Genomic DNA, 12,311 nt, shown 5'->3' on the forward strand with positions numbered 1-12,311 from the left:
GGAGGAGGGACAGTGGCCACTGGCCATTGGTGACCCGTAAAGCAGGACTTTCCTAAGCAAAACAGGAGGTGTGGTCACCTCACCTTGGGGAGGGGGACAGGGGAAGTGTCCTGGGGGGCCTGCACCCAAGCTGCGCCTCTGTGCAGCCGGATGACTGCCCTTGGGCAAGACCCCACTGGCTGCCCAGACCGGCTTCCTTGTCCATGACATGGGCTCTTGCTGGGGTGGCCTCTAAGGCTGTGGCTGCCGTTTAAGCCAGGACACCCCCAAATCTGCACTGTGCCTTTTCATTCCTGCCACCAACTTCCATGCCATCTGGACCTCACTCCACCAGTCTTGCTTCTTGGTCCCACCAGGAGGGGGGGGCCTGGCCCAGCCTCTGTCCAGGTCACCCCTTGTCTTCCTCAGGGGGTTTTCACTGGGTGGGTGAGGTATCCCTATGCTCCTGATTCCCCCTCCCCAGGTACACACTGGAGAAGAGGGAACAGGTGTGTCGTGGCCTAGAGCATGTGAGGAAGCTCTCAGACACACCCAGATGTGAGGATGAAGCAGTTATATTGCGTGTTAGTTTTCTTAACAGTCAACACCAATTACTAAGTACTTTAGGGATTTTAAGTGTTTTTTCCCAGAGGCGAGATCCTATGTACAATCCAGCATCTAGCATTTGCTCAGTAAACTCACAGGAAGATGATGTGAAGCCCTGGGATGAGAAGTGGACGTTAATATTCAGGACTGGTTTTGCTGGAGCTGATTTCTACCAACGGGCTCCGTCACAGTAACTCATATGCGCAGGTCACTGTTCCAAAGTGTCGTCCCAGTCATGAGCCCATTTGCCCCTCAGAGGAGCCTGAGGAGTTGTCGAGCCAATGTTCCAGCCTGCGTTTAATGAACAGGAATAATCACTGAGGTTTTGAAGCACAAGGGCATGGCCATGGTTTTGAAGGGAGAGCACAGAACCAGGACCCACGCCCAGTTCAAATTTGCTCCCTGCACCCTGGGAGCAAGGAGCTGGAGCAAGTAGGAAAGGATATTGGGATTCTCCAGCTATGCCCAGGGTAGAGCTGGGACCCTCTCTGCAACCTCCTGGGCTGCTGAGCAGAATCACAGTTGACTTTTGGCTCTCATGTTCAACACCAAAACAGGAGTGAAGAAAGGTCGCTCTGCTCCAGGCTCGTCTCCATAACCCCCTCCCAGTTGGGCCTATACCCCCATCACTGCTGCCCATGTCTGGCCATGAGGCCTCCAGATGTATGTGGTGAAACTGCATGCTCCAGCCCTAGCACAGATCTGGGATGGATGGACAGACAGACAGATGGGCAGGTGGATGGGTGGATGGATGGATGGATGGACAAATGGATGGGTGGATGGATGGACAAATGGATGGGTGGATGGATGGATAAATGGATGGGTAGATGGGTAGATAGGTGAATTGATGGACAAATGGATGATTGTATGGATGGACAGACAGGTGAACAGATGGAATGGTGGGTGGATGAGTGGATGGAGGGATAGAAGATGGCTGGATGGACAGATGTTACCTGGGGGCCTCTGCAGTGCCTTTCATGGTGCCAGCTTGTAGCAAGTACTCAATAAGTATGTGCTGTTTTTTTAGTTTGAAATACAATGGCCCTACTTTGAGTTTTGCATGAGCAGAAAGCCACGCCACTACAGTGGTGCCTAATACTTAGCCAGACGTTGCACCGTGGTTGTTGTGGGTCCCCTCTGCGTAGCTGGTCGGGTATTTTTCTCTTGAGTACGCAGACTGTAAGTCTGTGTTCTGTCTTCTCCGTGCTGCTGCTTATCTCGTTCAGCCATACACCTGCCTGTGAGCACTCACTGACTGTGTGACAGGGGTGAGCGAGCACCCGCTCAGAGCCCTTGACCTCACATACCCTCTGAGCTGTGGCTGGACAGGATAACTACCCAGGATGTTTGGAAATGCACACCCGAGACCATTGTGTTAGACTCAGCATGTGTGTATGTATTTAACACACTCCTCTTCCACTTCCCTTCCCTCCCTGAAAAATTCAGTCCTAAATCCATAGGTTCATCAAAGCAAGGTGGACACCTGCAGTGGGCAAAGTGGGGGGTGGTAGGACACAGAGACCAAGGTCAGGGTGTCAGAGCCAGAGTGAAGAGGGAAACTCAGGGGAAGGGAAGCAGCATTGGTTGGGGGCTGTTTACATACCAGGATCAAATAAGGAAATAGCTTAAGATTGGTAGAAACCAGGTTTCTCACTTTTGGAGAAAGGAGTTACAAGTAGAATGAACTCTGGCATGTTAGATTGGAATTGGGAGTATCAGGGGACTCCAAGTTTCAGATAGACAGATGATAGGTAGATAGGTAGATAATAGATGGATGGATAGATAGATAGATGACAGATGAAAATGTCTGTGTACACGTGTGGGTGTGTACACACGCACGCACACACGCGTTCCCCAGCTCTACTTACTGAGTCTAGGAGCAATGACATCAGCAAATAATTATATTTTGGCTTCTAAACACCATTATCCACTATCTTAAAAAAACAACAACAACAAAAAAGAAAAACGAGAAATGGCTGAATCCAGGGCTGAAGCAGAAGAGATACAAGATGAATCTTGTTGACTGAAAAAAAAATGCACAACCTAAAAGTTGAGAGTTATGTTTTATTCGATGGGCAGAACTGAGGACTTAAGCCTGGGACACAGACTGTCAGTTGGCTCTGAGGGACTGCTCCAAAGAGGTAAGGAGGGGAACCAGGATACATAGGCATTTTTGTAACAAAGACCGGGTTGTCAGAACATCAAAAGATTACTGTTAATTAAAGAAAACCAGACATCTCAAGTTAAGGAATTTAGTGCTTTTCTGTGTATGGGAAGATGCAAGAGTCTGGACTCACTGAAATCATTCCTGTCAATATGTACTGCAGCTCTCTGGGGCCAGTATCCTGTGTTTTCTCATCCTGAGTCCCCTCAGTGTGCACCGTCAGGGGTGGCTGCCACAGCTGACTGCTAGATGGGGGAGGGGGGCCATCCTGCTTCCATCCTGAGTTCCCTCAGGGCTCACCGTTAGGGCACCTGTAGTGGCTGATGGCTGCAACAGCCTTTGTTTACTGAAATGGCAGGCGGCATTTTTAGTTCACAACCTTGACCATCTTCTTGTGCTGGAAAGCAAGGATGTGCTTTAAAAAATGACGGGGGCTATCACACAGACACAGATCCCACTTGAACAAGCCCCACTGACCAGGGCGGGTATCTGAGCATCAAAATAATCACATGGATGGATTATAACACAGTGAATCAAATAGAAGCCTGGAATCCAGAGAGATATCAGTAAATGTATCAAGGCTTGGTGAGGAGTGGAATATGTCTGTAGATTCCAAGTTCCTCCCCATAAAGTGCTTATTAATTACGGAGAGGAAGTGAGCAGCTCTGCAAGGGGGAGCCTGGCCGATGGCCACGAGAGAGATCCACCCAACTGGACACCACGAGAAGGATGCAGTGTAACCCAATCTGCTCTGACTGTGAGGAAACACACACCCAGACCATGGACATTCTACACAATACTGGGTCTGTGGTCTTCAAAACGGCCTAGGTCTTAAACGTCAAGTACCCTGAGGAATGTTCCAGACTGAGGACGGCTAAAGAGATACCACAGCTGAATGCAGTACACCATCCAGAACTGGGGCAGATGGCACATGGTGACTGGGGTCTTTCACGGTGACAGGTGCATTGTTGCATTCTTGATTAGACGAATTCCCAGTTCTGATGGTGATGTAGGAGAATATATCTGCAGGAACGTAACCCCACTCACAGGAAATGCACACGATGTTCTGCCGGGTGATGGGATTTCAGGTTGGCAATTTACTTTCAAATGGTTCAGAAGGAAAAAAAAAAAGTTATTTATACTCTGCAAATTTTTTGTGAGCTTTTAGGTGCTGCCAATTTTTTTTAAGTCTTAAAATAAGGTATATTGAGTCCCCCAAAAAAGAACAAGAAAAAACTATTGGTACAATAACAACAAAACTCCCCAGGTGATTATGAGGCATCCCCAAGGATTCAGAGCCTTTGTTTTAGAAGCCACACAAGCAGTTGGCTACAGGCTATGTACACAGAACCCTTTCCCCAGGCCACCCCACCCCAGAATTCTCAAGCAGGGCCACACTTGCTAACTCTGCCCCACCTGCTTAGAGACCGCCCTCAGTTAATTCTGGGCGCCCCGCCCCATTCGAGTGCCCAAGAGGCCCCATCAACCTCGGGGCACTGGCCTTCCTCTCTCCATGCTTCTTCCCTTTGGATTGGCCTGGTTGTTAAGAGACATCAAGGCTACAGTTCTCTGCCCATGTCCTAGAGTCATGAGTTATGCAGGTTTTGGAGCCCACTCTTGCCCTGAGCCTCGAAGAAGAGCCAGGGGATGGCTGGGGAGGGTCCGAGTGGCCTGGGTTGGGCATTCTGTCACTCCCTGTACTACCTACCACTCAAGGCAGCCTTCTTACCACCATCTTCAGTCGGGGTATCCCCTGGAAAGGCCCACAGATCTTGGTAGCAGTGGACCCACCGGCCCATCAGACGTGCCCAGGCATACCTGCCCCCCTGAGGGTAAAGCTTCAGCCTAAGCTGCTGGATGTGAGCATGAACCCAAGGGGGAGCCTCCATGCCTCTTGCCCCAACTGCATCCTTGTCAACCCGCCCAGAGAACCAGCCCCCATGTTGTCACACACTCTGGGCGCCTCTGCCACCAGGGAGACTGCATCTTAAAGGGAGCTGGCTGCCCACGTTGCCAGGTTCTCTGCTTCGGCTTCTATCCTGAGACCACCCACCCCAGGGTCAGGGCGTAGAGCTGGGTTCAGTGTGCTTGCCAACATCGAGTGGCGTGGAGGGGGGCCGTGGCCTCAGATGGCTGCGATGGCCAGGGTCCATGCAGGGAAGGGCCACAGGGAGGTGTTTTGTCCTCCACTCCCTGTCCCGACTCGCTCCAGTGACAGGCTTGCTTCACTGTGTCCCCAGCGTGGACAACGCCGAGGACCCTGTGTACGAGAGTCTGGAGGAGTTCCACGTTTTCGTCCTTGCCCACATATTAAGGAGGCCCATCGTCGTTGTAGCAGATACGATGCTGAGGGACTCAGGAGGGGAAGGTAAGTTTACTCGTAATGAAACAGATGTATTTTATTCATCACCCAGAAAGCGTAACATCCCGAGTAAGGAAGGGACAGTCCAACGTAATGGCTGAGCCTCCAGAAGGACACAGAGCCTTACTCTGCCTGGACAAAGGTCTTATTTCTCCTCGTTTCTCCTCGACTCCACATGTTTCTGGCTCCTCCCAGTAGAGAAGGGATTACTCTTTTTTATTTTTTAATTTTTTTTATATATTATTTTGGCCATGCCACACAGCTTGTGGGATCTTAGTTCCCCGACCAGAGATTGGACCCGGGCCCTCAGCCGTCAAAGTGCAGAGTCCTAGCCACTGGACAGCCAGGGAATTCCCAGGAGAGATTACTCTTGGCCGTCCATCCACCCTGTGTGTCCACGGCAGGAAAAATGTGGCTGAGTGGGGGTGGGGATGAACCCCGAGGGGCTCCGGGCCCCACCCATTGCCCACACCCTCCAGCAGTGCCGGCCTCATCCCAGGGCCATTTGGCCACTCAGCCACTCCGCCACTCAGCCACTCCAGTCCCCTCCTGCCCCTCGCATGTGTCTTAAAGAAGAAACAAGAAAGGCAGAAAATGCAGTCATCCGCAAGGCTGTGATGGGACCAGGGCTGGGGGAGAAGGAGGAAGGGATGGAGGGCTTCCCAAGGCCGGTACCTGCTGCACTGCCCATCACGTGCACCCTCTCCCTTGGCCAGGCCACTACCTCCCAGGGTAGACACTGCCTCCCGCTTTACAGACGAGGAGCCCGAAGCCCAGAGAGGCCACACAGTGTGCCCCCGCCTTCGGCTGAGGCCTTGAGGAAGCAGGGTCGACCCAGGCAGGGAGGGCTCCACGCGTGTCCTCCTTCTAGCCTTTCTGCTGGAGCCCACAGGGCACCATGCTCTCTGAAAAGGAGGGACAGAGGAGGGGCCAGGATGGTGGATGGACCAGGAAGGTCACCCTAGTGTAAGTGCCCTGCCTCTCGTGGCTGTGGTTACCACAGAAGGCAGGGAGCTGGGAGTACCTTGGTCACTCCCAGTGACACAGGCCTGCCAGGGTCTGCAGCTCTCTGGGTGCAGAGCCTGGCCTCCCATCGGGGTCCCTGTACTCATCAGATCCCACAGAACTGGGTCCATACTTCCTTCCTTTGCACCTGTACTGGAGGGTGCAGCCCTCTCAAAGGCGGACCCATCCTGCCTCTCAGCAGAGAGCGGGGCAGAACCATGGTCACTGATATAGACAAAGCGAGGGTGGGGAGGAATCCTGAGCTCATCAAAGACATCCCTGATGTCGAGTGTCCTTTCCTTCCACAGAAGGGCAGTGAGTCACTGAGTCTGAGGCCAAGAGGCAAGGTTCTTTGTAATTAAAAAACAGATGCCGTGTCAGGGCAGGTATTTCCAGTAGTTACTGTATTTCAGTGAGCATTTAGGCTTTTTCCCCCTTTTGGTAAGGAAATGAACAAGACTGTGTCCTGGTTGCTAAAGGAGCTGATCCCCATCCCTCATTTCCCATCTGACTCACGACTTGGGCCTGGAGTGCTCTCACTGAGCTTCTCAAAACCTAGAACAAATAAGCTCTCAAGCAGCACATATATTGTTCTGTATGCAGATGCCTTCGTGAACACAGGAGAGGAATAAGTACATTCAGGAAAACACGGGTTTCTAGGTGGCCATCAGCACACGTCCTGGCTGACCATCTGGGGTGGGCGTTTTGATCACCTTGGCGGGACTCAGGGCAGCAGGCAGGCCTGGCAGGTCACAGCAGAATCCCCGCAGCCCTGCTTGTTTCTAGGGTGCAGCTTGACAGAGCACAGGGACAAATGAGCCAGGAGGACTCTGCCCAAGGAGGCAGGTGGAGCAGGGTGCCCTGGTCAGGTACAGGACTTGGGGTCTAATGGGCCTGGTCCCTACGAGCCTGGGCTTCCTCATCCATCGGTGGCAAGCATCACCTAGCTCCCAGGGAGCTCCTGCCAGGTGGGTGGAAGCCCCTCTGCTGTGGAGTAGGTGATAGATGACAACACCCGGGGCTGCAGCCTGAGCCCGCCCTCCCTTCCCTCCGCCCTGTCACCTCCCCCAGGATGGTGAGGGATGCTGTCCATGCCCCCTCCAGATCCACATGCCCTCACCCTTGTTTGTGTCTGCAGCATTTGCTCCAATCCCCTTCGGAGGGATTTACCTGCCCTTGGAGGTGCCTCCCAACAGATGCCACTGCTCACCTCTGGTTCTTGCCTACGACCAAGCGCATTTCTCTGCCCTTGTGTCCATGGAGCAGAGAGACCAGCAGAGAGAACAAGGTATGCCCGCCGCCACCTAACAGTGCAAGGTGGGGAAGGGGTGGGCCAGGAGGGGCAGGAGGCGGAATATGGAGACCTCCCTGGGAAGCGCACTCAGCAATGATAGGTTTTGCCTAAAACTACCATATGCATGCAAAAAAAAATCATTGAAAATAATGCCATTTGCAGCATCATGGATGGAATGGACTTAGATTATCGTTATCATAGATTATCATACTAAGAAACTTAGATTATTATACTAAGTGAAGTCAGACAAAGACAAATATCATACGATATCACTTATATGTGGAATCTTAAAAAAATGATACAAATCAACTTATTTACAAAACAGAAACAGACTTACAGACAGAAAACAAACTTATGGTCACCAAAGGGGAAAGGGGAGGAGGGAAAAATTAGGAGTTTGGGATTAACATATACACACTATTATATATAAAATAGATGAATAACAAGGAACTACTATATAGCACTATACTCAATATTTCTACTAACCTCTAAGGAAAAAGAATCTGAAAAAGAATATATACATATATATGTATAAATGAATCACTTTGCTTGTACACCTGAAACTAACACAACATTGTAAATCAATTATACTTCAGTTTTTAAAAAAAGAAAATAATGCCACAGACAACTTTTAATTTAAATTATGAAGCAAATTAATAATCAAGCCACCCTTAAATAACTTTCACTGTGGTTCCCTTTCACATGTACGCATATATTATATGGATGTAATTAATCTCAGATGTAATTTGTTTTCTTCTTTTGCGGTACGCGGGCCTCTCTCACTGTTGTAGCCTCTCCCGTTGCGGAGCACAGGCTCCGGACGCGCAGGCTCAGCGGCCATGGCTCACGGGCCCAGCCGCTCCGCGGCATGTGGGATCTTCCCGGACCAGGGCACGAACCCGTGTCCCCTGCATCGGCAGGCGGACTCTCAATCACTGCGCCACCAGGGAACCTTCAGATGTAATTTTTAAAAGCCCGTCTACTTTGTTAGACTAACCAGACGATCAAAATATTAAAACTCTGGACTAGTAATAAACTTACACTTAATAAATAAATAATTAAAAGCCCGTCTAGTGCAGAGAGTCAGCAAATTACAGCCCACTGCCTGTTTGTAAATAAAGTTTTATCGGAACACAGCCACACTTGTTCAAAGACGTATTGTCTGTGGCTACTGCTTTTGTGCCCTAACAGCAGAGTTGAGAAGCAGCCCCAGAGGCTGTGTGGCCTGCAAAGACTAAACTATTTACTAATGAGCACTTTACGGAAAATGTTTGCCAGCCTCTGCCCTAAAGTAAGCTTTTGAATCAAAAGATGGATTTTTCCATTCAAATCATTACATGGGAGTTTCCTGCCAGGAGCCATTTCAGTGCTGCAGAGAGGCTTGCCGGTCTGGGCCCACAGGCTGCGCACTGCACAACTCCAACCACCAGTCACGTAGACTCATGTGGGGCCTGTCTTCAGTCAATGCATTATGTGTCTGCTGTGGAAATGGCGGGATTTTGTTTGGAATGTTAACTGCTGATGGTTGTGTGACTGACTGAGCAAATAAAGGGAAACTCTTCCTTTTTCACTTCTGTGTCTGGTTAGACAGAGAACTCCCAGGATACTAAAAGAAGGAGAGACTGACCAGTTTCAGGGTCCCTGCCATAGGATGTGGTCCCAGGAAATCCATGGTGGCTCATCCTGTGGTGATGTGAGTCCAGAAGGAGAGGGAGCAGGGCTGCCACTGGCTGTAAGGGGACTATCACGTCCTTTTCCTGTGCTATTTACAGACATCTCACTTTAGCCATAGGAAGACATGTTTCATCATTAAGGCCTAGGTGCCATTTGCCTTTTCTGTTGTCTCTCTGCGTTTTGGCCAGTGAGAGCTAGCACCTCCCTCACGGCTTCCAGCTCTTCTCAAAGCTCACTGCAGCTCTTGAGAGACAGGAGGGCCCTTTCTCTGCAGCCTCAAGACCAAAAGCCTTTCATTTAGAAGCCAGATGTGGGCCATGAATATTAAGAAGAAACTTAATCAGGATAGTAGGTCAGAGGCTCCTAACTGGGCAACTCAGGACTTTGGCTTCTATAGAAGAACTGTACAGAAAAAAATGAAAAAAACTATAAAAGAAAGGTGAAATAATAAATCCATGATATAAAGGTGAAACATTTTAGAAACAATTAACATATCAAGTATAAATTTTGGAGAATTTGAATAAAATTGGCTGTTTTTCATTTAGAAATTTTTAAAAAGAGGGCCCTTCTCAGGACCAGGGATCCAGGCCAGGTGCAGGTCCTCTCATCCAGTCTCCCAGAGACTCTGTAGTCAGGGAGAGATCAAAGTCCCAGGGCTGGCATCTCCAGTTGCTGAGCAGGGCCTTCAGAGCCCGGCTCCCTCCTCACAGAGGCACTGAGCTTTCTTTCAGGCCGTCCAGATACTGCTTATGGATGCTTTCAAGGCCAATGTGAAGGTGCTCTTCAATAAAAGGACAAATGTGGAGGGGTTACTGCCTAGCAAGGGAGCGTTGCAGAGGTGCAGGTGGTTTCACCTCTAAAGACTTTTTTTCCCATAAGTGGATTCTGGTCCCAGTGTGGGTTCTGAGCGGCTGTGTTGTGGGCTCCTGCAGCTCTGCCTGCTGGCTTGCTCCTAATAGCAGTGTGGTCCCTGCCTCCACAGCCCTCACGTGACCAATGTGCAGGGCTGCACGTTGACCCATTCAGTCCTCACGACCATCGCACAAGCAGAAGCAAAGCACGTGTAAGCGGCTCCCACTGGCTGGGTAACCTCTGTGCTACATGTCAGGCCCTCACACATTGGGAAAGAATACAAATGCTCTGCAGACTTTGAGGCTTTAAGTACTGCTACCGACACATCCCCTGTGCCATCCTCACTGAGCTGGTGGGTGCTGGTAGGTGCAACCCTGCTTCCTGCTCCTCCCACTGGCCTGAAGTCCCGTGGTCCTGCATGCAGTATTTTTTGGGGGGGCCGAGGGCCCATTCAGTGAAGCACCTGTTGCATCCAGGTTTGGGGACCCAAAGATGACAGTGTCCTTGCCTTGGGGCCCTTACCACCTTGTAGGTGAGACAGGCAACCCCATCAAGCCACATACTATACAAGGCAGGATGTTTCCGGAGCAGGCACGAGCTCCATTCAGCAGGGGAGCAATTACTCTAATTGGGAAGAACAGACAGATAGACCTGAGCAGAAGTGCTGGGCTGATGCAGGGATGTTGCTGGTGGGTGGCTGGCATGTTGCTGGTGTGGCCCAGCAAGCACATGTCATAGGAGCATGATGGCATTGGGCCTGGGTGCTGCCGTGTCCTCACTGCGTGGCCCGAGGGGCGCCATGTGCCCTCCCAGCCTGTCCCATTATCTGTTGCCGGTACAATAACACCCATCTCCCTGGAAATGAATGCTTTCTCCTCCCCTTCCTCACTCTCATTCCCTCCCCCCTCCCCTGTCCTCTGCCCTTCCTCTTCCTTTCTGCCCACTCTCCCATTTGGTCTCTTTTCATTTGACACATTTAAGGACATCACCACTTAATTATGAAGTGACCACCGTGGTCACTTCCACACATTGAAGTCCTCAGTCACCCCTGGGAATGACATTGCCTGTCCCCAAGCCAGGCCTGTCCCCTGATCCTTAAATGTTGCTTCTAAGATAAACCTAAAGGCATTGACTGGCTCCCTTCCTGGCCACCATTAGTGCCCAGCATCTCCCTGAAAGGAGCTGCCATGGGCAGGAGGAACAGAGCAGACATTGTCTGGGGAGCCATCACCAGAGGAAGCCTACTCCAGGGTTCCTGTGGGGCACTGTCCTACCTTCCAGCCTGACGGTAGAGGCTGTCGAGGGCTTTCTGCAAATACCAGATCCTAGCAATTCTGCCATTGTTACCCAGTGGTTGAGGATGGTGGGGAGAAGCTGAAAAGACGTCAGGAACCTGCTCAGGGAACAGACTCAGCCTCTCTTCTCAGCCTTTATGATGTCAAGAAAATGGAAGCAACCACAGAAGGCCATGATATTAGCCCCCAAAAGAATATAGTTCAGAATAGCATTGGGATGCAAGGGGCTCAAAGGAGAAAATAGCTGCTGCTGCTGCTTCTCTAACAGGGAGTCCTGAGGTAGGTGGTCCAGGGCTGGTGCATCAGCTCTAGACATTCTCAGGTACTCAGGCTTCAGCCTCTCCCTGCTCCACCATCCTTATTGTGTGGTTTCAGCCTTATGGTCATAGAATAGGTGCTGCAGCTCCAGGCATCACATCTGTATTCCAGGCTGGACCAAATGCCTCTCTTCTTGAAACTTTGTCATTTCAGTTGGGAAGAACACCTTCCCTCGACACGTGCTGGCATCTTACTAAGGCTGAGCTCCATACTTGCAGTTTCCCGGCTTCAGAGCAGCCTGAGAAGTGAGTGCAGTGGAGGAAGAAGGGGGTGAGGTGATGGGTGGGGGTTCAGTGAGCCAGCTCTGAATCAGGGAGAGGATGTGATGTTTCCAGGCAGTTCCATCTGGACTCTCCTCTTTATTTCACCAGCAATGACTACTCATCTGGGGAAGGGCAAAAGTGCAAAAATGAGTTCTTTACCAACTTGGGTCCTCATCTGGAAATAAACCACGTTGACTGTTAGGTTCTTAATCCCCTAAAAATCGGCGGTGCGTGAGGCTGTCAGTGCTGTGCTCCTTAGGAGAAAATCCATTCTCTTTCAACGCAGAGAGAGAAGCAGCCTTACTCCCAGGGCCGCCGTGTACCGCCCGCCCGTGGATGTCAGGTTCCGGGCTGCCTGGGTGAGGGTGGCGCATGCGCCTTGCAGTCCTGGCCGTGGCCACGCCCCCACAGGAGGAAGAGCCGGGGCGGGGGCGGTCCTGCTGAGAGACAGACCTGGCGCCACGCGGCTGACTTGACGGCACGCTCCTGTCCCCCCCCC

General features: G+C 51.1%; 1 protein-coding gene across 1 annotated transcript in view; it reads left to right on the top strand.

Annotated features, from left to right (window-relative positions):
* Positions 1-12,311, top strand: part of OTUD7A (OTU deubiquitinase 7A) — a 185,913-nt gene that overhangs the window by 154,428 nt on the left and 19,174 nt on the right. Inside the window, exons 7-8 of the mRNA XM_007470030.1 lie at positions 4,990-5,117; positions 7,255-7,404. Of these exons, the coding sequence (XP_007470092.1) occupies positions 4,990-5,117; positions 7,255-7,404 (278 nt within the window). The remainder of the gene's footprint in view (positions 1-4,989; positions 5,118-7,254; positions 7,405-12,311) is intronic.

Source organism: Lipotes vexillifer, unplaced genomic scaffold (assembly GCF_000442215.2).
Source record: "Lipotes vexillifer unplaced genomic scaffold, Lipotes_vexillifer_v1.1 scaffold1484, whole genome shotgun sequence".
In the NCBI taxonomy this organism is placed as follows: Eukaryota; Metazoa; Chordata; class Mammalia; order Artiodactyla; family Lipotidae; genus Lipotes; species Lipotes vexillifer.